This window comes from Artemia sp. Qi Xiang Cuo, chromosome 3 (genome assembly GCF_049724085.1).
Source record: "Artemia sp. Qi Xiang Cuo chromosome 3, ASM4972408v1, whole genome shotgun sequence".
NCBI lineage: Eukaryota > Metazoa > Arthropoda > Branchiopoda > Anostraca > Artemiidae > Artemia > Artemia sp. Qi Xiang Cuo.
Window position 1 is genome coordinate 74678940 of NC_142796.1, and position 26173 is coordinate 74705112.

A 26173-nucleotide genomic window follows, 5' to 3' on the forward strand; every position below is an offset into this window, starting at 1 on the left:
GAATATTAAGGGAAAAACAAAGTGAATTTGAATTTGTACATAGCACTAATCACTTTAATGTATTTGTCTGGTATACCATACAAGGATAAAACCTTTACTAAAGCTCTTCTATCAACAGAATCAAACGCTTGCTCATAATCTATAAAACTGAGGACCAAAGGTCTACCGCATCTCTCAGTCTAAAAAGTGTCATATTACTAAGTAACTTCCTACCTATAGAGACCAGACTAATGCCTCAATAATTACCACTCCACTTTTATCACCTTTCTTATTAAGTGGCTTAATTAAGGTTTTCCTAAAATCGTTAGGTACTTCCCCTTTTTTAAAAATCATATTCATAATCTTCAGTAACTTATTTCTAACCTCAGAGTCACCATATTTAACAAACTCATTTACCACCCTATCAGCACCTGGAACCCTATTATTTTTTAATCCTTTTAGTACTGTTGCTAATTCCTCCTCACAAAAAAATCTTCCTTCACATCCAATGTATCACAAACTTTTTCATTTTCCTCTATATCTTTTCCTGCAACTCTATCTCGGTTAAAAAAATTCTCAAAACGTTCAGCCCATCTCTCTCTAGTTTTTTCCTTCTCGCTAATTGCGGCTCCATTCCTATCTTTAACTGGCCAAGTCCGGATTGACTACTCCGTCTCAATTTGTTAACATGCCATTACAATATTTTACTATTATGCCGTCTAGCTGCATCTTCCAAATCCTCGGCCATATTATCAACGGCCTCCACTTTACACCTCATTAGTTCATATTTTAATGCTTTCTTCACTTTCTTTACATTCCCTTTGTTTTAGTATGATCTATCACTCAGATAATTCTTATACAAGTCCTTTCTCCTTTCTATTAAACGTAAAGCTTTTTCACTAATATTCTTGGCTGCAGTTCTAGCTTTCTTCCCTAGGACACCTTTAGCAACTTCACAAATTATTTTTCTAAAATTATTCCAACCATCTTCCACATTATCACGAAATATTTTTGGGACATATCCTTTTAAAATTTCGAGGGTGTAACAACTGCAAATAATGGGAAAGAAATAAAATCGAAGTGCTGCTCCTGCAACACTTGGAAACATACTCAATATCCCTTCTTGGTTGGACGAACATCATTTGTAGGAACATAAATGTAAAACTTTTGTGGAATTCGCCTGATTAGGACAATTAGGTTGTAGGGCTAACCCCCCCAAAAAAAATGGCTGAAATACTGGTAAATTTCAATGCAACAGGGCCTAAGACAACTCTGCATGTCCGTGAGTTTTTCTAGAACAGAAAAAGCTTTTCATTTTTTTGTTTTATGTTTTGGTGTATCTAATGGATCCTGGGTCTGTTTTTTGCATATTCTGAATTGTATACCATGCTGAATTATGCAAGAATAATCGACAAAGAGCTCAACAAGGTCATGCATCCTTTCTGCTTCTTAGGAATTGCGTGGCATTATATACTGGATTTTCACCTCTTATGCTGATATTCACCAGCTGATTGACACTGACTTTATTTCAGATGGTCAGACTCGTAGTTCAGATGTCAAATTTGTAGTTATGGTCTATAGAGCTGTTTCTACATGCTGGGAAATCGTTTTACCAATCTGTCAAGGATTACCATAAACCGTCAAGTTGGAAGTGTGTGATTGTTGAAGTATAACTCAAATATTTTGTAGGCAGGAAAGTTCTAGGGTTTAAACATTTTTTTTGCTTCATATCTAAATATAAAATTTTTCATGACGATGTCTGTGGAAGCTTGCGTTCGTTTTTTTCCCCTGTAAAATCAGAAAAATCAGTTGTTTAATTTTTAGTAAAGTTAGCATATATCGAAACTAATTTAGATCTTCAGCGATTTTGTTCCACGCCGGAACATAATACCACCCACTATCCTGTATCTCTCCTTGACGATCTGATGCAAATGTCGAGAAAGAAGAGATGTACGGAAAAATCATATTCACCAGCATAGTGAAGGCGTTTGACAGCATCCAACACGAGATAACTATTAACCGAGCGAAAGAAATTGGTACTCGGCAGTTTCTTATGAGAGTGTTTGCAAGTTTCCTACAAATTGAAACCAATGGGTTTTACTCATGCAGAATGAAGTCTCCAAATTCCAAGAAATATGGTGCGAAGCTCCTCAAGGGACAAATTTGGACCTCTAATCTTTTTAATTGTTTTTAACCCTATCCTTGCGTAATAAAAGTCACTGGAAGTTCGCTGATGACCAGTCAAGCATATCATTTCGCACCTCAGCGAGCTTAGCAGAGGAAACCAGCCCTTTACCCATATTTTTCCACCTGCATCATAATCTTGAAGATGCAATGCTTGCGGCCATCGAAGCCAAGAACCATAGTCCACGAGCAAGGTTCTTAAAAACCAAAATTACGTCGCAAGAAGACATGGGCCTAAGAATTAAAGATTAAATAAAATCCTAGGAGGAATTTTCTAAAGTAATCTGAAAATGGTTCCCTTTATACAATCATCCACCCAGAAGCTTCACTCTGCCTAAAATCATTTGCATTCCTCACTCGCTTGAACATCCTTATTTCCATTATGCGCAGTCAATACTATATGTTTATCTGATGGCAATCTGAACATACTTGTCCCGTTGAGCACCCTGAACTAATTGTTATCCTAATCGAAAAGGCTGAAAATATGTGTTTTCGGAAAAAATGCCTAAACTCTAACTCTCATCGCAAAATTTTACCGTATTTTCCAGAACCACAAACCAGTTAACCAAAAACACGTCGATGATTCATCACTTCATTATGCCAACTCCTTGATGTTCTATCCCGAAAGGCATCAAAACGGTATCTATCATCATGTATTCTGTACTTTGTGAACACTGCATATAAATAATATACAGTAAGATCATGGCTCAGTGATTTTTGACGACTAAATTCTCGGTACGTATAAACAGTTCCTGACATTTAATCTGCCATCAGCGTTACAGTGTATATTACCCTGGAATACATGGTTCGCCATAAGCTTTTCCAAAAGGCCTTTGGAGCCAAATTGACTCTTCGAAACCTACTTGTAATTTCTAAAAACATCTAATAATAACATTGCACTACTAATTACCGATGTTTATCTTAGTATTGGAATAAATTAATTTAAAATTACATTCTTTAAAATTTAGTGTTACAACAGTGAATCGAATTTTCACGTTCAAGATAAATTTTACTTGTCCACCCGTGAAAAAATCTTATGTCGCTTATATTAATGCTTGTTTAAATGTCCTACGGAGCACTTGCATCTCCGTCCGGCTTTGCATGATGGTTGAGATAGGCAAAAATCCTACTGTATTATATTTATATACTGTGTTTGTGAAGCACTACAATGATCAACTTCATGGAATGCTGTGTAACATTTTGATGATTCATTTTTATATTTATTTCATTTTACTGTGTGTTAACTGTTCTTGTCGTCTTCCGTCCGCTGTTAACTATGTGTTATTATGTCAATAAACAGTATATATTTATTTATAATAATAAACACAATCAAGTGATAAAATGTATATGTATCTGTCTTAGGCAAAGTCTTTTTTCTCTACGAAAGAAATTTTCAGATAAGTTTCTTCTAAACATTGTCTTTGTTGTTGGTTTCTAGCATCTTTCAAGGCATTCATTAACTGGAGTTTCTGGTATTTCTGAAAACAAAAATATATTGTACTAAGAAGAACAATGAAATAAAAATGAAAAAGAAGAGAAACAAACAATACTACTACTGAAAACTCACTACAGACTCAAGCCGCCTGAAACCAACAAAGGTGCGCACGCTCCTCCTCCACCCCAATCTCTTCTAAGTTTCACTCTTTACCCCCTAGTATGAAGTGCCAGTTTCCTTTAAATCCTTCCTTGTGACCTTTTTCACCCCATTCGGAGACGAGCTGGTTTTCGTTTGATCCCAGATCGATGGCTGAAAAGAACAATTTTTGGCAATCTGTCATCCTTCATCCATGAAACGTTTCATAGCCATCCCAGGCTTTCTTTTATTATGACCATAAGAAGTGGGACATAACCAAATTTTTTGTACATCTTATTGTCCGACGCAGGGTCAATCAAACTGTTACTACAGCTATCCGTAATTACTTCCTCTGGAAAACATTTAACAAATCTTCCTCTGCCTTCTTAAGCGCCCAAGTTTCACAGCCATACTTGTGTACTGTCGTTACCGTAGCTTCCAACACTCTTATCTAAAATCCCATGCCTTGGCTATTCTACTTTTTACATCTTCAATGTGTTCACCATATTTACTTATTATACTACTTAGGCAAGCGAAGCTATTCATTTGATCAATATTCTCATTATCCAACATTACCCTAGTCTAAGCAACTTATTCTTCTTAAGAATAATCCAGCAACTTATTCTTCTTAAGAATAACCTTTAAACCAATTCTTGCATATCAAATATCAAAACTTCCAAAAATTCATTCATTTTACTAACATTTTTATGCAGTAAACTCAAATTATCTGCGTAATCTAAGTCTAGTGGAAGTTTACCTTCTCATTTGTTTCCATGCTCTCCCCTGGCCTTTTCTATGCTCCTTTGAACGAAGTTTATTCAAAATAATCCGTAAAAACGGGGATAACATACAATTCTGCTTAAATTTAAATTCAACATCACTCAATTATTGTTATTCTAATGGTGAAAATTACGTCGACGCATCCTCTTCTCTTCCTGAAACCATACTGTTATTCTCTTGAAATTGGATCTACAGCATCTCTTAATATAATAAGTATTATCATGCTAAGTAATTTGCTTCCCAGAGAAACCAAGCTAATATTTCTATAATTACCACAATCACTCTTTTCACCTCTTTTCTAAAGGGGCTTAATTAAAGTTTTCCTAATACCATTCGGTACTTCCGTCTTTTCAAGAATCATATTCCCAATCTTCAGTAATTTATATCTAACTTCGCAAATACCATATTTCAAATACTCATTTACCACAATATCAGCATCCGTGGCCTTATTGTTTTTCTTAACCTTTTTGTTCTATCTCTAACTTCTCTTAGCAAAATAAATCTTCCTTTACCCTCAAATTGTCCAAATACAATTTTATTCTATCATTTCCTACAACTTTTTCACGGTTTAACACATTCTCGAAAAATTTGGGTCATCTTTCTCTAACACTTATCTTATCACTATCTGAAACTTCGTACCTATCGTTGACTGTGAGAAGCCGAGACTGACACCTGCCTCTCAACTTCTTAATATCTCAACACAATATTTTACTATTATGGGGTCTTTGCCATGTTTATCCATGGCTCTCATTTCACACCTTAAACTTCCCTTGCTTTCCTCTTATTGACACATGATTTCATGGCTCGAAAAGTTCTTCTTAAGCCCCTTGTCTTTCTACCAAGCTTAAAGCAATTTCACTAATATTCGTAACTAGCGTTTCTAACTTTCCTCCCTAAGGGAACTGCTATTTAACAAGCTATTTTCTCCAAATTAGCTAGTCCATCAGCTACACTGTAAAACTTTAAACTTTCCGGTTTCATATTCAACTGTTCCTTTCATATTCTCATCCTGGAGTCTACCAATCTTATAACTTCTAACAAGGTAGTTATTCTTCCTAAATTTCAGCTTCAGTTTAGTTCTACTTTTAACATCAATAACAGCACTCCTATATATCCTAGTGTCTCGTATAGATCCAGCCAGTCTTCGATGTACAATGACATAATCAATAAGGTTAGCCGTCTTACCATCCTTTGAGCACCACTTTAACTTATGGACCATTTTATGACAAAATATTATATTGATTGTAATTAGATCGTTATACCTACAAAATTACAGCGGTCTATAACATTTGCTATGTTCTTTTCCTACACCAAATTTAACTTGACAAGAAGACCTTCCATCTTTATTTCTACCAACCTGGGCATGAAACACCCGGAATAAAATCAAACACTCCGTAATTACTCTTATTATAACTAGAAATGAATCTCTGATAATATGAAACACTCGCCACAATCTTAATCGAGCCTATTGAATGATAAAATGAGGTATCCGATAAACGGGAGTTTGATTAAGTTTACACAACTAGTTTGCAGTATAAAGTCTACACACATAGCCAGTTATTGTATTGGATATTATCTTATTTAATTTTTCCTTTTTCACTTTAAACAGTCGACAAAACTCGCATTATAACATTATGCTTACAGATTTGGTGATAGTCTATCTTTCAAATCGACTTTCAAAGAAAAACAGTATATGGAGCAGGCTGCGAAGTGGTGTGTCACCATTGGATATACCCATTTGAACTTTGTTCCGTCGGCGCTTATTAATTATTTTGTGAATGACGATGCGTTACCGGATAAATTCAAAACTCATTCCGCTGTTGTTTTTTTTTAATAAGAAAAATTTTGTTCTTGAGCTAAACGAAGCACCATGAACCATAGCTGTCTAGAGTAAAAAAAAACAAAAAAACCGTATTATCGAGTCATCCATGGATGCATCAAAAGACACAATAGATCTGTTTTCTAATATTTAGAATTTTGTATATGCACACCAAAAGTCATTCTTATAAGACGATTTGCATAATTTTAGAAACATGGGGAAACGCTCGTAAAAAGACTTGAAATGTTGATAAAAATTACACCATGACGTCAGAAAATCAGAGATTGGAGTTTTTAAGCTCATACCTACAAAAATATGAGATGTTGTAATATATTTTGGCCGCATCGTGCTAATGAAAGAGAACTATAAGATACCCAGTCAGCTTACAACTATCAGAAAAAAAAATCTTTTATCCAGTAGAGGGAGGATTTCAACCCTAAGAGCACATTCTAGGTCCCAATCTTTAACCTTTTATGATAGGTCCCTCAGGTAACCACAGAAGGGAATTTAACCCCTAAACTAAAGTAATGTGTTTGGACTAAGCATGTAATATGAGTGCTAGTACAAGGGGAGGCGGTTGACGTCTCTCCTCTTATTGCAAAAACTAGTTTTAACAGAGAACCTCATCTTTTAAGTACTGAAGTAGTGTGATAAAAAGGTTAACTGAAGCGTAAAGAGTAAAGCAAATACACCCAAACGATCTTTTATTCTCGAGACACTGTTGTACAAAAGCTAAACTGTTCCGTAAAGGGTGGGCTAAGGCAGTGGCGTCCATTTCACGGAAATTATGGAAGTGGACAATTTTTTTTTTTATTATTATTCTTTTGATGAAAATGCTGAAAGAGCCATTTTTTACATGTAAATACCCAAAAATGGTATTTTTTTGAATATAGAGTTGGGGCGAAAAAATCTTGAGTGGGCAAAAAATTATAGGGGGGAAGGGTAATTTTCTTTTATTTTTGCGATAAAAATACCAAAACAGCCATTTTTTATGCAAATACCTCAAAAAAGTGTTCTTCGAAATACAGGGTAGAATAAAAAAAACCTTGAGGGGACAAAAGAAATTTAATTTCGTATCACAACGCTCTAGTAATAAAAGGGCTTTTTTTTATAGGATTTACTTTAAGAAATTAAAAGTTCACTTCAAATGTCCTGAAAGGCAACGGGTCAATAAAACAACTTACTGTAATTTTTGCAGTCTTAACTATTTCAGGAAAATACTAGTCTAGCTTCCGTCTAAATAGCAGGGTTTGAGGAAGTGGCAATCCCCTCATATATTGCATAATTTGTTCTCTCCCAAGCTTACTGCTTTTCCGGAACATTTTGTAGGAGACCGAGACACTTTATCTTTAATAAGCCCGATGGTAGATCTAGTTGTAGAACCATAATCAATGCCTAAGTGCCGTAAACGATCCGACTCATTAATGACAATATCTTCAATATTTAGCGTATAGAAAAATTTTACTTTTTAGGCCTGTTAAAAACACAAAACTTTGTTATCCGAAAAACGGAAGCTTAAGTTTCAGTTAACTTTGCTCGCTCGTTTCAGTTGGTAGTCCTACTCTCAATCTGAGGACGCTACTTTTTGCAGATTTTGTGTTCTGTTTTCGTCAGAGACAGCTGGCAAAGGCTGCCACCAGCGCTTGGGGAATCTAGTCACCAAACCATTCAGGAACTGGAAGGATACGATAGTGCTTCACAGCTCACCAACAAGCACAGTTTCATTTAAACTGCACCGTATCGGCTGAAAACGTCATTTCTGTCTCGGAGAAAAGGCAGGACAATATCGAGCACCAACTAGACGCCGCGAGGAAAGCGGATGTTCAAGAAATCGCCAGAAGTTGCGACCAATTGTTGATATGTTGTGGGCGGCAACAGCTTGTAAACGCAAGTTCATGCTTTTCGGTGATTGCCGATGAAACGGCGGACGTTTCGAATACCGAGCAGCTGTCTGTTTGCGTCCGTTACACTTTAAAAAGGAACCTGCATGAGGATTTCCTTGGTTTTACTCCAGTTTCTGATTTGACTGGGCAAGGTCATCAATCCTGCAATTTATCAAAAGCCTTGGTCTTAATCTGAACAAGATGGTTGGTCAGGGATATGATGGTGCAGCAGCGATGAGTGGGCATTTTAGGGGTATCCAGGCCGTTATACGTAAAAAGTATCCAAAAGGCGCTTTACGTCCATTGTAGTGCGCACTGTCTCAACTTGATCATCTTTTCTTTGTGCTCTATTCCGGCGTTTAAGTATTTCTTCGGTGTCTTGTCACAAGTCTGCAGTTTTTACCATACTTCCCCACTCAGGACACAAGAGAAGATCAACGAAATACAACCGGATTCGAGGAAACATACTTTAACCGGACTCTGCGAAACAAGATGGGTGGAGCGCCATGATTCAGTCGTGCGTTTTCCTGAGCTGTACCGACCAATCATGCGATCCCTGGAAGCTCTTGAAGAGAATTGAAATGCAGAAACGTCTGCAAAAGCGGCGCAGTTGCTGGACATGATGAACCAGTCGCAATTTTTTGTGTGTCTCCATGTGGTCAAAGAGCTTTTCTGGCTTGCGCTTCCACTGCGATAGACTCTTCAGTCAGTTGACTGTGATAGTCAGTTGACAGTCAGTTGCTTCATAATTATTTCACAGTCCCAACCTGCAAACTTCAAAGCAAATTAATTACCTTTCAGCTTCTCAAACAGCCTAGATCTTAAGAGTTAAGTAGTAATCGGATTAACGACGTTTCTTCACAACTAAAGTCCCTGCGTCGGCCCTGCAGTGTGTTGCAACAGCAAGGTTCAATCTCTGGGTCTCGTATTACCAACCCAAGGTCGAACCCACCGCACCATCTCTTCCATTGTTTCTTTATTTCAAACTTCCCGCTTCATTTTATCAATAATTTCAATAAAGAACGCTTTAACTTATGGATAATATTCATTAACAATTGTTGGCCATGAACCTTTTTCGACCAAGAGAGTCGCATTTCTTGATCAACCATATAGCATCAGAACATTATCGACAATATCAGGAGAGACGATCAAATGTTTTAAGAAACAAACCATTATAAACTGCTTGCATTTGAGGAATGTAGCCCCAGTGTATAGCGTCCTTAAACTTGCTTTTTTGTCACCAACTTTCGTCACCAGAGGAATAGTTGACATAACTATTTTGTGCGGCCCATGCCTTGCTTTCACCAAAGCAATCCCTGTTTTATCATTACAATATGAAACTGCAAAGAAAAAACTGAACAAAGCTAAACTCAATACACAAAAATTAAAGCAAAATATTTACTATAAATACCAATTTATTGAGAAGATTATAAAGAAGGAAGAAATCCACAGGAACCCCACGTTCAATATAGCTTGTCACAATCAATTGCGATTGATTGTAATCACTGAGAGCCAATAAAAAACACCCTCTGTGAAAGAGAAAGGTTTTCATTTTCTCTTAGTGACGAAAATCAATTTCGATCGATTTCAATAAGCTATACTGTTCCAGGGATATGACAAAACCTTAATCCGCATTTTAGTAGCAGTTAAGCCTTTTTAGTAGATTTAACCTAAAAAGAAACCCGAACTCAAGCCCTGCAGCTTCATGAAGTGTTACAGAAACTCTGATTCCTAGTTCAAGCTTATGAGCCTGTACAAGAAACCTATATTTTCCGTTTAATATTTGTCCTAGACTTTGGCAACTCTGGAGATAATTGATTTTTTTTTCTATTATTATTATTATTAACAAATGTTAACAAAAAACACAACATAGAAATCTCCATATAATGCTAACAAAACAAAACTACATATAACACTAACAATATCAAAATAGGTCCCGACTCATGTCAGCGTGGAATACACAAAATGTACACAAAACAATGGTAAAAAGGACTTCTTTATGCGGTTTTTAGAATTCACAAAGTTCTTCTCTTGATTACGTGTGTGACAGCCCTGTACAATATTTTGTAGCTATGAATCGTTGGTTTTCAGACGGAAGACGTGGCTTGACAAAACATAAAATAAGTCCTAGATGTTTTAATGGCATCAGTATTTAGAAGCACAGAATCTGTGCCTTATCAGATCAGACTCGAACCCCCTTCCCCTAAAGGCGAATATAAACCCTACTGTATTTATCCAATTTTTTCCCGTGGACTTAGTCTAACAGCCTCGGGCAACATTACGTTAGCTCGAGACCGTTGGTCCGCCCCTGCGAACGAGGATGCGTTCACTAGGCATACTTCGTTTTTTTTAGTAGGCCTAACGCAAAAACAAGACAAATATTTACATACAGCTAAAACTAATGACTGTTTTTTTTTTGGAGACAGCAAAAACAGTTAACGCACGAAGAAGCCAAATAGTAAAAGTAGTATATATATATATATATATATATATATATATATATATATATATATATATATATATATATATATATATATATATATATATATATATATATATATTTTTTTTTTTTAGCTAAAAGTAAGGGCGAAGCGAACCAATATTACAGCCAATTTCTATAAAACGAACTCTAGGTGACGATTTTTCTTCCCTGTAAAAATCTGGATGACCTTGTCATGGCAGATACCAACGTCTCTATGGACTGCAAGGAGGGCTAAGCCACTCGGTCGTTCTTCTCCTGTTGAATTTCTCAGCCAGGTTTTGAGCCTTCTGAGCGTTGAGAAACTTCTTTCTGGAGTAGCAGTGCTAACAGGTAACGTCGTAAGAACAGCCAGAAGAAGAAAAACATTTGGAAAAAAGGTGGCGTCGCATGCCTAAAGCAAAGACACAGCACAAGTAGGCCTCTCTGATACCGGAACATTCTCCCACTTGATGCCCCATAGCTCTATCTTTTGATTCAGAAAGTCTGGTTCGGGAAGAATATCGCCATACAATTCAACCAATGACCCCAGAATTAATGCCTTAAAATCGACAGAAATAATTTTGCCAGGAGAAAGGACGCTGAGATCTGAAAGCAGTTTCTGGTGAAGCTCAAATCGTTGTTTCAGCTTGGAAGTGAAGTGGTCCAGGAAAGGAATAAAAAGCAAGGTTCTATAGTGGTTGAGAAGGTCTGGATCGTCTGCATGCATACTCAGGCCACCTCTCGTCCTTGGATGAGTCATCTCCAATCCTAAGTCGCTGGCAAAACGCTGAGCTTCGTCGAAAATAGACGTAAAAGCAGTAGCAGCATTTCCTCGCATTTCTTTTGTTTTTGAAAGGACAGTTTCCACGTGACTGCTTGCAGCTGCCAAATCACAGTCAACTGACTGAAGAGTCTTTCGCAGTGGAAGCGCAAGCCAGAAAAGCTCTTTGACCACATGGAGACACACAAAAAATTGCGACTGGTTCATCATGTCCAGCAACTGCGCCGCTTTTGCAGACATTTCTGCATTTCAATTCTCTTCAAGAGCTTCCAGGGATCGCATGATTGGTCGGTATAGCTCAGGAAAACGCACAACTGAATCATGGCCCTCCACCCATCTTTTTTCGCAGAGTCCGGTTAAAGTATGTTTCCTCGAATCCGGTTGTATTTCGTTGATCTTCTCTTGTGTCCTGAGTGGGGAAGTATGGTAAAAACTGCAGACTTGTGACAAGACACCGAAGAAATACTTAAACGCCGGAATAGAGCACACAGAAAAGATGATCAAGTTGAGACAGTGCGCACTACAATGGACGTAAAGCGCCTTTTGGATACTTTTTACGTATAACGGCCTGGATACCCCTAAAATGCCGATTCATCGCTGCTGCACCATCATATCCCTGACCAACCATCTTGTTCAGATTAAGACCAAGGCTTTTGATAAATTGCAGGATTGATGACCTTGCCCAGTCAAATCAGAAACTGGAGTAAAACCAAGGAAATCCTCATGCAGGTTCCTTTTGAAAGTGTAGCGGACGCAAACAGACAGGTGCTCGGTATTCGAAACGTCCGCCGTTTCATCGGCAAGCACCGAAAAGCATGGACTTGCGTTTACAAGCTGTTGCCGCCCACAACATATCAACAATTGGTCGCAACTTCTGGCGATTTCTTGAACATCCGCTTTCCTCGCGGCGTCTAGTTGGTGCTCGATATTGTCCTGCCTTTTCTCCGAGACAGAAATGACGTTTTCAGCCGATACGGTGCAGTTTAAATGAAACTGTGCTTGTTGGTGAGCTGTGAAGCACTATCGTATCCTTCCAGTTCCTGAATGGTTTGGTGACTAGATTCCCCAAGCGCTGGTGGCAGCCTTTGCCAGCTGTCTCTGACGAAAACAGAACACAAAATCTGCAAAAAGTAGCGTCCTCAGATTGAGAGTAGGACTACCAACTGAAACGAGCGAGCAAAGTTAACTGAAACTTAAGCTTCCGTTTTTCGGATACGGGAAAAATGTAGGAGATACCTGGAGTCCAAGGGCTCTTCAGCAAACGCAGTTTAGAATTTGCATCGAGACTGGATGAATTGTTGACAAAACGACCGGTGTCATTTTCAAACGACGACAAAGAGACTGGGTTGATGCAGGTACGTGTTGCTTCGCGGTTGGTTCCAGTGTGCGCGATTCAGAAGCTTCAACGATGACTCCAGTGCCCTCCAGATCCATAGGTGTAGATGAATGCTCCGCAGATGTCCCACTAACGCCACTGTCAGAAAAATCCCTGGTCAGCTTGGGCACGAAAAACGACGTAATCTCACACTTCCTCTTCATGTTAAAAATCGCTCTTCTCTTATCCAAGTCCGAAATTGAACTGTACTGAACTGACAATCTTGCACCCTCCTCTTATAACATTTACCTCGAGCACCCTTTGATCCTAATTTACTATGCAAGGTCAGGTGACCATGTTCACCTGAACTTGCATAATAAATTAGAACAAATAGGATAGTAAATTAGGAACGCAATTAGTAATTGCGTAAGCAATTGCACAACCGTTTACCCAAAAAATGCAATAGGATTTAGTGTGGGAGCATATTTGTTTTCCTGGTAAGGTTTTATCTTTACAGGTATTTTTTGACTAATTTTCGACTCAGTCAAAAATTTCGAGGGGGGGGGGTTCAAATCGGGTAACCCCCCACCTGAATTCGGCCCTGAAAGTTTGCAATGAAAAAATCTATGGTGATTTCGAAAACAAAGCCTGAAGCCCCTTGAAAATGGCGTCAGATCGAAATGAAAAGTACACCATTGGAATCAGCATGGTGGAAAACTTGTACAGGGTAATCACAGTCCCCACCTTGAACAACAAGGAAAATCACTTTTCTTGCATTGATAGTGCTGTTGTCTCTCCTATTTTTTTATTATTATTATTTTTCTAAGGTCCAATACGCACTTCCCATGGATGGTGGATGAATAGGATGGGCCCTTTCTTAACTTGATATAAACAGAAAATGGCAAACTTTGTTAGAACTAGCGGTGGCAAGGAATCTATTGATCGTCAGTTGAAAGATTTCTGAAACGTGCTAACAAGAATTGAAGAAATGATTACAAAGAGTGTTAGAATCTTACGTGATGAAAAGGAAGAGCTAGATTTGGGTCAAAATGGATCCGAGCAGTGCCTGACTCTCTGACAGAGAAGTTCAGAACCGATGCAAGACAATACATAGGTATTACCACACGTTCCCGTACTGCAGACAACAGTCTTAAACACAAACATAAAAATGTTAAAAGTGACAGTAACCTCTTTACCTTGATTAAAGAACAGCTTGCTATCAAAGCAAGCAGCCTTAATCCCATTGACCCAGGTGAAGAAAAACCTTGTCAGCTTCTCAAGGTAGTCGGAGAGATTCAAAATGAAAGGATAGTGTTGGAAAATGAACTTGATCGAAGAAAGCCGATGTAGATACGGTTCTCACTAATTCTTTGGAATGTAGATGAGGTGTTGATCTTATCTAAAGTCTTGGAGAAGGCTTACGACTCGTTCCGAATCAGGATCAGGGAAAGTCTAGCAAAGTAGAAAAGTGTTTTAATAGAGACTGAAGGAGTTTACAACGAATATCCTAGGCAGCTCGATAGCGCTGCCTAAGTAAAGAACGATGTGGCCACAATGTTTTTGTTTTGTTTTTTTCTCCATACCCGGGCACTTGGTATCGAAGAATTGTCGCATAAACTTTGAAAAGGACTCATTAGATTGCAAATTGGAATGGCTAGTACCCTTTTTAATAGTCGAAAGTGATTGGAGGGCAACTAGCCCCCCCCCTACGCCCACCATTCCCTCAACCACATCCAATCAGAGTTTTGAGATAGCCATTGTGTTCAGCGTAGTTGATTTCCAGATAAAAAATATGTTTTTGAGGAGGACACTTCCCCACAACCCTCGGGGAGAGGGTTTTAAGTTATGCCATGGGGGCATATAAGGTTTTTATAGAAGGCGTTGTCGTAGAAACTTCAAAAAAGGCTCATTCGATTAGAAATTCAAAGGGCTAATGCCCTTTTTAATAGTCAAAAGTGATTGAGGGCAACAAGCCCCCCCCCAAGCCCATCATTCCCCCAAACACATCCAATCAGAATTTTGGGATAGCCATTTTGTTCAGCGTAGTTGATTTCCAGATAGAAAATATTTTTTTGAGGAGGTCAATCCCCTACAACCCCCGGGGCAAGGGTTGAAAGTTAGGCTCCGAGGGCATATAAGAACGATGTTGGCACAATGTATCATTAATTATTTTTTTCCTTTAGAGCAGGGCACTTCGTATCGAAGAAGTTGTCGTAGAAACTTCGAAAAGGGCTCATTCAATTGGAAATTGGAGCAGCTTGTGCCCTTTTTAATAGTCGAAAGTGATTGGAAGGCAACTAAAACCTCTTCCAAGCCCACCATTTCCCCAAACACATCCAATCAAAATTTTGAGATAGCCATTTTGTTCCACGCAGTTGAAAATCAGGAAATTATACCTTTGAGCAGGACACGCTCCCCACAGACTTCACGGCAAGGGTTATAAGTTATGCCCTGGGGGCATATAAGGTTTTTATTGAAATCTCTTTCGTAGAAACTTGAAAAAGGGCTCATTCGATTGGAAATTCAAAGGTCTAGTGGCCTTTTTAATAGTCGAAAGTAATTTGAGGGCAACAAGTGCCCCTCTCTCGCCCACCTTTTCCCCAAACACATCCAATCAAAAATTTTAGATAGCCATTTTTTCAGTGTTGTGGATTTCCAGATAAAAGTTATGCTCTTTGGATAGGAAAGTTCGAACAGTTTTCAGTGCAGGAGTTGCAAATTATGCCCTGGGGGCATATACGATTTTCATTGAACGTTCTTGCGCAATAACTTCAAAAAGGGTCCGTTCAGATGATAACTGGCTTAGTCAGTGCCCTTTTCGACCATCAACAGTGTCTGGGAAGCCACGCCAATACCTTCGACATTCACCGAACCCCCAAACTCACTCAATCAAAATTTTTAGTTGGCCATTTTGGTCCAGGAAGTTCACAGTTCATAAAAATTTACCTTTGACCAGAACACTCCCCCACAGTCTTCAGATTAAGGGTTATAAGTTATGCCCTGGGGTATACAAGATTTAAATTGAAAGCTTTATCGTAGAGACTTGAAAAAGGGCTCATTCATTTGGAAATTCAAAGGTTTGCTGCGCTTTTTAATAGTCAAAAGTGATTTGAGGGCAACTAACCCCCCTCTCCTGCCCACCTTTTCCCCAATCACATCCAATCAAAATTTTTAGATAGCCATTTTATTCCACGTAGTTGAAAGTTTTGGAAATTAGGTCTTTAAGTATGACAACCCCCCCCCCACATCCTTCAGGGCAAGGGCTGCAAGTAATAGCCTTGGGGCAGGTAAGGTTTTTATAGAAAATGATGTTGTAAAAATATCAAAAAGGGCTCATTCAATTGAAAATTGAAAGGGCTAGTGCCCTTTTAATAGTCAAAAGTGATTGAAGGACAACTAACCCCACTCTCACGCCCACCATTTCCCTAAACACATCCAATCAAAATTTTGAGATATCCATTTTGTTCGACGTAGTCGAAAGTTCTGGAAAATAGGTCTTTTAGGATGATAACCCCATTAGAGCCCTCAGTGCAAGGGTTGTAAGCTATGCCCTGGGGGCATATAAGGTCTATATAGAAAGTTGTTGTAGAAATTTCAAAAGGGGCTCATTTGATTGGAAATTAAATTGCTCTTTTTAATAGTCGAAAGTGAGTGGAGAGTAATTAACGCCCCTCTCACGCCCACCATTACTCCAAACACATTCAATCAAAGTTTAGAGATAGCCATTTTTTTCAACGTAGTTGAAAGTTCTGGAAATTATGTATTTAAGGATGACAAACCCCCATAGCCTCCAGGACAAAGGCTTTAAGTTATGCCCTGGGTGCATATAAGGTGTTTAAAGATGGAGTTGTTATCAAAACTTCCCAAGGAAATCATTAAATTAGAAATTGAGATGGTTATTGCCCTGTTTAATGGTCGAATTTAATTGGACGGTAAATGACCTTCTTCTCAAGCGCCGCATTCCCTCAGACAAATTCAATCAAAATTTTCAGATAGCTATTTTGTTCAACGTAGTGGAAAGTTCTGGAAATTAGGTCTTTGAGGATGACAGCCCCCCAGCCCTCAGGGCGAGGGTTGTCAGTTATCCCTTGGGGGTATATAAGATTTTTATTGAAATCGTTGTCGTAGAAACTTCAAAAGGGCTCATTTGATCGGAAATTGAAAGGGCTAGTACCTTTTTTAATAGTTGAAAGTGATTGGAAAAAGACTAACGCCCCTCTCACGCCCACCATTTTCCCAAACACATCCAATCAAAATTTTTAGATAGCCATTTTGTTTAACGTAGTTGAAAGTTTTGGAAATTAGGTCTTAAAGGATGACAACCAGCCTCACAGCCCTTAGGGAAAGGGTTGTAATTTATGCCCTGGGGGCATATTGTGTTTATAGGAAGTGTTGTCGTAGAAACTCAAAAAGGGCTCATTCGATTGGAAATCGAAAGGCCTAGTGCCCTTTTTAATAGTCGAAAGTGATTGGAATGCTTGAAATTTTTATAGTCAAGATCGATGTGGGTATAATGTATTATTGTTTTTTTTGTTGTTGTTGTGTAGACCAGGTCACTTTGTATCGAAGTAGTTGTCGTAGGAACTTCAAAAAGGGCTCATTCGATTGAAAATAGAAAGGGCTGATTTCCTTTTTAATAGTTGAAAGTGTTTGGATGGAAACTAATCCCCCTCCCATGCTCACCCTCCAATTTGACTTTATGTTTAAAAACTAAATGTTGTCATAAGATTAAATCAAAATGCACTGTGTTAATACTAATTCCCAATAAGGCATATCAGCAGTATCCCAAGAACGACTGAGGGTATTATGTTCAACCTTTCGGGGCTGCTTCTGCTCTTAAAATTTAACCGAATCAAAATAGCGTAAGTGTATCCAAGCTATCAAACAAAGTAAACAGATTTTTAGTAAACAGATTATCCAAGCTATCAAAGAAAGTAAACAAAGAAAGTAAGCAAAGACTAATACGGACTCAGCTGTAGATCCCTATTCCTTCCTAAGGCCGAAGCATAAAGATTACTCTGCTGAAAAAAATACAAATGAATACACTATGTTAGGGTAATTTATATATGGCGGTAATGAATAATCAAAATGCCGGTATCGAATGGTTTAATAAAGTTACACAAGTATAAACATTTATATTTTTTTCTGTAAAGTGCCAATTATGTTCAGGCCTAGGGAAGGCATAGGGGTTTTGAGCCCAACTTATGTTAATTCCTGCTCATTTTGAGTTTGACTCGGTTATTTATTGTAATTTCTGTTCGTTTTGGGTTTCATTTATTTATCGATGCTGATTTGTGGTAGTTTCACGCTTGGTAGATTATTTGATTTTATTTTTGCTTATTTTTGTTTCATGGAGTTCTTTACTTTTCTTTGAAAAGCTTATTTTGTGGAAAGTTTTTTTTAATTAATATGAAATTAAAGGCTATGGAGAAGCAGAGAGAAAGAGAACCTCATGAAAGAATTAGAACCAATGAGCTGACACAGCTTCCAGTCTAAGATTTTTGATTATTGTTTTGCAAGAAAAGCTTACAGAAAGCATACTCTAGTGATTAACGTCTGTCATTGTAGCATCTTAGAATAAATCTTCTCCAAGTTTACTAAGATATCAAGAAGATACAAAAGAAACGCTCTCCATGCCCTCCAGCACTTTTACGTCCTTTAAAGAAATTTACAAACAAAACTCCGTACTGGTTAACTTAAGGACGCCTGTTGCTACAGAACGACTTGAACTTCCACCCTGCTACTCCAGAGGAAAGCCTCATAGCCAATGTACTGTAGTAAGTATTTATTAAGGATGTGCTATTACGTTTAAAGCTATATTATGTTTAGACAGAACCCGCGCAAGTTATTTTTTTATTGTGCCTTACAGTAAAAAACAGTTAAAACTTCAGATTAAAAAGTATAAAAGTACATTTTCTATTCCTGAATCCGCTTAAATGGCGATTTTCCCTCACTTGATGCTTTTTCTCTCACGCCATTTTTTGTTAGAAACAAATTTTTTAACTTTTGGTTACTACGGAGTGATTCATCTTTTGGAGTTATAGAAAGAAGCTACACAACTTATATATTACTCTATTGTACAGACATACACATACTACGCAAAGACATCGACTTACACAGACACAGATTGCAGTTTGCAGTAAAATGGGTTCTGTCATCCCCTGAATATATAATTATCCCAACAATCCTCTTAAAACTTCATTTAGGTTAATATAGCAAAGAATCATAGGGAGCGCAATAGCGTTACCGAAGTAAGGAGTCATGTGGGCACAATGTATTTTTTTTTTCACCAAGGCACTTCGTATATAGGGAGTTGTCGTAGAAATTTCAAAAGGGGCTCATTCTATTGGAAATAAAAAATTCTAGAGACTTTTTTAAGAGTCAAGTGATTAGAGAGCAACCAGTTATACTCGTCAGGTTTCTCTTCATATTGAAATTTAGAGGGGCTGCTGTCTTCTCGAGGTCTCAAATCATATAGAAAGCTATTGTTCATAGAAGTATTCAAGGAAAAAGGGTTCTTTTTACTCAAAATATTATTTATTATATATTTATTTTTTATCAAACTCAATGAGAAAATTATTCTTATCAGCTTATTCTCAATGAGAAAATTTATAGCAAATTCGTCAACAGCAGAACTGGTTTTTCTGCTTGACACTAGATCACTTAAAAAGTCGAATAATATATACGGAACTCCTTGAATTTTTATGACAAAATCTTCTGGGTCATAAACAACATCCTTTAGACGTATAACATATAAAAAAAAATCCCGCTGCAACTCGAAATCTTTTTGATAGAGGGGAAATTTGGTTTAATGGTAAAGATTTCTTCTTGAGGAGGAAAAGTTGGCGATTCACTTACAGGCCATATTTCAACAAAAACCACTTTTATTGTTTTTTGTCTGCTCCTTTAAATTGCGGAATCTTGAGATTGCTGCTTGGAAAATAATTAATTTTGATCATCCAGAATTGAAGAATTTGGAAGAAATAAACTTAAGTCATTTCCAAATCACTACTTTGGCATAAGAGCTTCTTCAAATGGTATAACTTTATAGACGCGTGACATATTACAAGGAATTTACGAGGCTTCCTATCAAACTTGCCACGATCGGTGTTAATATTGCAAAGAACTCCCTGTCTTGTTGAATAAGCTAGTGGGTTTTCGTTTAAGGGATTTGGTTTTACCAATGAATCTTAAACTGTACTTGTATTTACAACAGCCCTTCTTCAAACACTCTGACGTCTTAAGTCGGGAGTCAGTAATATCCGGGTTTCAGCGGTAGCTAGCAACCTAGTAAGAGACGATCACGTCCAGTAATTACGTCCAGTACTAAGAAATATAAAAACCCATAGCTCCTAAAAATAGAGTCAGATCAAAACAAGAGGTACACTATTAGAACCACCATGTCCAAACCCCCTATATAACAAACTTACCGTCCCTGGGCTTGAACAACAAGGGAAATATATTGGCTTGAAAATCAAGAAAAGTTGCTCAAACGACAATATTCTGAATATGTGGCATGATATGTTCTTTCTTATTTTCCTCAGATAGCGGGGCACTGGAACATTGTAGAGAGCTGTTTAATGGTTTAGACATAGATCGCTAGTGACACGGTCGTATCCAGGGGGGGGTTTGGGGGTTTGAACCTGCCCCCCAAAATGTTTGTTTGACTCGTAAAAACGTAACAAAATTGGACATAAACAGATTGTGTATGCGTTTCTTGTGTAAGCCCCCCCTCCCAATTTTTTTTAGTAACACCCCCTTCGAAAGAAAATCCTGGGTACGGCCTTGGCTAGTGATATTGATTAAATTCGGATCTACATTTTGTATTATTAATTTTCAAATTTTAAGCATTGATTTACACAGGACTTCCATAAGGGGGCAATGTTTCTTCAACTGTTCCATGATATTAACTAAACGCATGGTAAATAAATAGTTACTTCGAGATCAAAAATATCACTTGTGAGGATCAGATTCCTACCTTGAGTGTATAAATCGATAAGCAGATATGCAAAAGGGCGTGAGAGGCATGGTTATAAGATTCAACATGATGTCGAGGGTTTGAGCGAAACTTTAGCCTAGCTAATATCATAATTAAAGACACATCTCTTAGATTTAGAAACAAAATTAAATGGGACATGTTTAGAGAAACTGTTCTAAAAACTTGATTTTGAGTAAATAAGTTATCAGTTATTAGCACCGTTGATAAATTAAGATGGTGGGAGAAGACTTTTGACAACGCTAGAATCGATGTAGAATATTGATCAATATTGCCCATCTGCCCCTTGGACAAATTTAACATAAGGGGTATGCGCTTTCATGACATCATAAGCCTTTTGTTAGGATTTATAGCAGTAAACGATGCATTTAGGAGGTGATGTCATAATGGAATTGGAATTTTCAGTATTTTTGAAATGAGCTGCGTTTTCCCTGACGTGCTTGGCACGCAGACTAACATTCTAAAAAGCGTAGTAAGTTTAAACATTTGTTATTGCTTAAAGCTGTCCAAACAACTAAAAATATTTGGAAGAAAAAACATATTTATACATAAAAACACTAAAAAAAATGAAACACTTGATTACCTAAGTTCTAGAACTTAAAACTACGTTTAATAAAAAATCTATCTTAAAATTTTGATTGGATGTGTTTGGGGAAAAGGTGGGCGTGAGAGTGGAGTTAGTTGCCCTCCAATCACTTTCGACTATTAAATAGGGCACTAGCCCTTTGAATTTCCAATCGAATGAGCCTTTTTTGTAGTTTCTACGACAACGCTTTCTATAAAAACCTTATATGACCTCAGGGCATAACTTAAAACCTTTTGCCATGAGGGTTGTGGGGGAGTGTCCTCCTCAAAAACATATTTTCTATGAGGAAATCTACTACGCTGAACAAAATGGCTATCTCAAAATTTAGATTGGATGTGTTGGGGAGAATGATGGGCGTGGGGGGGGGGGGGGGGGCTAGTTGCCCTCTAATCACTTTCGACTATTAAAAAGGGGACTAGAACTCTCAATTTCCAATCGAATGAGCCCCTTTGAAGTTTCTACGACGACTCCTTCCATAAGAAGTGCCTCTGGGAAAAAAAATAAATAAATAATAAAACATTGGAGCCACATGGCCTTTACTATAGGCAACGCTATAGCGTTGCCTGTGATTTATCAACATGCCAGAATAGTATTTTACTATTACGCCGTTTGGCTGTATCTTCCAGATCTTTAACAATTTTATCAGTGACCTCCACTTCCCACCTCGTAATTCATATTTCAATGCTTTCTTCTATCATCCTTAAATTCCCCTTATTTTCATATGATCCATCACTCAAATGATTCTCGCACAAGCCCCTCCTCGTTTCTGTGAAACGTAAAGCATTTTTCCCTAAAACTTCTAGCTGTGTTTCTAGCTTTCTTCCCTAACACACCATAATCAACTTCAAAAACTTTTTCCGGAAATTATTCCATCCATCTTCTACATTGTCAAATTTTAAACTCTCCTGTTTAGCATTAAACTGTTCCTGAAAATTTCTTCTCAAATTCTCATCCTAGAGTCCACCAATGTCATTGCTTCCTGAAAGATAAACGTAGTTACCCTTCTTAATTTTCCACTTTAGACTAATCCTATACACTACTAATTAGTGATCTTTAGTTTCAACATCAATAACAGCAATCCTATATACCCTAGTACCTTGTATCAATCCTGTCAGTGTTTGATTTACAATGACATAATCAATAAGGTTGATTATTAGGAAAGTTTCTTACCATCACGTGAATACCATATTAACTTATAGGCCATTTTATAACCAAATACTGAATTGGTTAGAACTAGATGGTTATACCTACAAAATTGCAGCAGTCTTTAACCATTACTGTGTTCTTGCCCAACACTAAATTTACCTAAACTAGGGTACCATCTATCCTTATTTCTACAGGCGTGGGCAATAAAATCCCCTAATAAAAATGAAAATATTTCTACCAGGAACCCTGTCTATTTGTTCCTGTAACTGTAAATAAAATTAATCTGAGTCCTTTTTCCTCTTTTTTTGCACGTGTTTTTGTCTTTTCTGGTTCTTTTTAGAGGAGGGGGAAGTGATTCCATAGCCCACGCTGAATCCGCCACTGAGTGACTAGTTATTTCACAAAATTTTGCACTGGGACAGACTAACTTTAACGACACACAAAATTAATTGGCATATGTTCAAAAAGCACTGTATTTGAAAGTAAATTTCTGTGGCACAGAACTTGAAAGCAGAGTAATGATACAACAGTGATTCCAGATTATGATTCTGCCTGAAAAAAGTAATAAGATTGCATCAGCAACACCAATCTAACGAGAGGTATGGGCTCTGACAATTACACACCCTGCCAACAATAGGCGTAATAACTAACCTTCAAATCCATCTTTTATGCTAGCTAGACCATAATCCCCATGGAGACTTTCTACCTTTCCTAATATTGCTTGATATAATATCCTTGAGTTGGTATCAAATGTAAAAGCATGAGGTTCCACCTGAACTACAAAATACCTGAAATAAGAAAAATAATTATGGAATTTATATAAATTATATATATATAATATTGGTATTTTTTAAACTGGCAACATTTTTGCCATATGGTTTTAAAACCATTTCATTTGACAGAAAACTATGGTCAGTATTAAGAGTAAAAATAACCCATACTTTATTACATGCAGGAGTGTTTAATGGTCTATCATCCACAAAAATCTGGTACAGTAAAAATGAGCTGCACATTTGGAAGTTGTTGTCCTGGAGAATCAGCACACTGATTTACATCATCCTCCACTTCTCGCATTCTCATAAAACCTTTGACATAATTGTTTTTGTCTTGCAATGCTTCTTCCAGATCCATTAAGATCTGGATTTTCCAGATCCAGATCCTTTAAAGGACAAGGGATCCCATAATTTAAAAGATTTGCAAGGCATTTGTCAACAGCTTCACTGGGGCCTAAAAAGTACATTCGGCCAAATGAAGGTAATTCAAAATCATATTGAGTTGTTTTTATTGGATGTTGCACCGAGTTGATTCTCTGATAAATTTGTCCAGCTGCTGTGAAGCTAAAAGCATTACAACTATTTATGGTTCAATCATTGCTTACATTGAATAAAGCTAAAGAAAAACATGAGTTCAAATTTTAGATTTGTTTTTGGAACTCGTAAGAGAGCAAGCGAAGTTGTCAAAAAAAAACGCAAACCAATTCATTTCGAAAATGTGGATGTGGCAATACAATTTGATCATGCAAGCAGCAATCTCCCAATGACTCACCTTTGTTTGCTACTCTTTCATCAAGGAAATAAAGGACTCCACAGTGAATACATACAATGTTGAAGGGTCCCAATGACTTGTAATTAACATTTGCGTAGTTTATGGCATCTTTATAGGTTAGTGCTGTGTGTGCCATAGCGTGTCTTCTAACCACATATTTCTTTGTGCTTTAATATTGTTCATCATTACCTCAGACATAAGCTGTTAAGATTGGTCTTGTTTTGTTTGATGGTCCAGGTTGTTCATTTTCAACAATTGTGAATTTGCGTTTTTTTAGTTGTCCTCTTGGTCTTGTCATTTTCCAATAAAAATTGAATTCCTGATTTCTGTAATTTATGTAAATATTTGGTTGTGTTTTAGGCCATGTTCAGGGGGGCACCGGTTTTGCAATGAATAAGTTTCCTCTTGTTCTAACAACTTATCATTTTCAATAATTGTAAATTTGCGTTTTGGGTCTTTCTCCTGGCCTTGTTATAGTTTTAACTGCTTTGGACCTGAAAGTTGTAACAACACCTTTAATTGAAAACATGCAATTCCTTCATGTAATACTCATTCTAGTTTTAATTCAAAGGGAAAATGCCAAAATAGTAACTGTAGTTTGAAAGTGGGCTAATGAGGATTTTAAGAAACTTTTTTTCTATTGTCATTTACTGCTTTGATATGTTGCTATTATCAATTTTGGTTGTCTTCTGACCAGAGATTTTTTTTTGTGATTCATTTTTATTTGGGTTCATTATGATTTCTTTCATTGTTCTTTGTTGCATATCTTCTAGCCTCATGTTTCTTTTTATTTTTGTTACTCATTATCTTAAAAAAAATTCTATGTCCTTTACTTTAGCTGTTCAGATTGGTCTTGTCATGTTTGATGGTCCAGATTGTTCATTTTCAGCAATTGTGAATTTGCATTGTTTGGGTTGTCCTTCAGATGTCATTCCCATCCCATGACAAATTTTTATCCATAATTAAAACTTTAAATGAATTTTCTCAAACTTGTGACCTATCTAGATTGTTTTTTTCAGGCCAGAAAATCTCTGGCTGTCAATTTTGAAATCCATTTTTATGAAAAAATACATACATAAATAAATAAAAGAAATTCCAGCCTAGTTATAGCCTTGAGGTTAATTCTCGTGTGTATTGATTATCACTAGAAAATAAAAAAAAACTAAGATGCAAGTCCTTGTTATGGTTTTTTGACATAAATTTTTTCCTGTGTTTTTTTACTTTTTACTTTGCGAAAATAGAAAGCAAGGCCATTTTATATAGAAACCATGATAAACTATGAACTGTTAGCTTAATAAACAGTGAAAAGATAAAAAGAGGAATGAAAGCCAATGTATATTTGAAAAAAAAAATAGAAATTTAAATTCTGAAGGTAAAGACTAGTGTGTACACTCAAAAAAGAAAAGCTATACTTGTGATATTTGAATGGTTCTAGCAAATTTCCCTTGTAACCTTGTTAGTTCCTTGTATCTAAAACAGCAATGGCCTCTCTTCAACCTTTGTCTCTGCTAATGAAGAATTATAATAATTGTTCCACTTATATTAAGGATTGATGGGTATTTTGTATTCTCAGGTAGGCCTTGATCCAGCGGCGTCATTTTATTCTGAGCTAGGGGGGGGGCTAAACAACCTCTGTGGGCCCCCAAAAGTGGCTGGCTCAAATTTGTTGAAAAACAACATTTCTTCACAGTAGTTAGCACAAGCCTTTCCCAAAATCAACTAATAATAGTAGGAAGCAATTCGAAAGTGTTTCATGACTGCTGAGAGAACTTTAGTTTAAAAGTAATTTTCACTTTTATTGCATCATTGGGAATCAACAAGGTTTCATTTTCCCCAAAAATATCAAACATAGCATCGAAATCCAACAATTCTACTATAGCCTTCTTTTGGCTTATTGTCTAAAGAGTTCATATATCTTCTCACAAGATCCATATGTGACGCCAATAGAGTTGTGGGAATGTAAGCTTCTTTGTCATGCGCTGCTACACTAGCAAGTTGGCTAGTATTGATAAAGTGTGGCAAACCCACATCTAATACAGAGATAGATGTTTTTCTCACCTTCTTTATAAGTTGGTTCAAGCAAACTTGCAAAATCCCATGCATTCTGGGGTCTAACAACAATAAT

At 37.1% G+C, this 26173-nt stretch overlaps 1 protein-coding gene across 3 annotated transcripts in view; it reads right to left on the reverse strand.

Annotated features, from left to right (window-relative positions):
* Pop5 (POP5 ribonuclease P/MRP subunit) overlaps positions 1-26173 on the reverse strand; it is a 30744-nt gene that overhangs the window by 500 nt on the left and 4071 nt on the right. For 2 of the 3 annotated variants that reach the window (XM_089086566.1, XM_089086567.1), the window contains exons 2-4: positions 23155-23291; positions 9389-9558; positions 3457-3641 (exon numbers count right to left, since the gene is read on the reverse strand). In XM_089086566.1, the coding sequence (XP_088942692.1) occupies positions 3522-3641; positions 9389-9558; positions 23155-23291 (427 nt within the window). In that variant the 3' untranslated portion in view covers positions 3457-3521. Of the gene's footprint in view, positions 1-3456; positions 3642-9388; positions 9559-23154; positions 23292-26173 lie in introns of those variants that run through there. The other variant, XM_089086568.1, reaches the window with a different exon arrangement.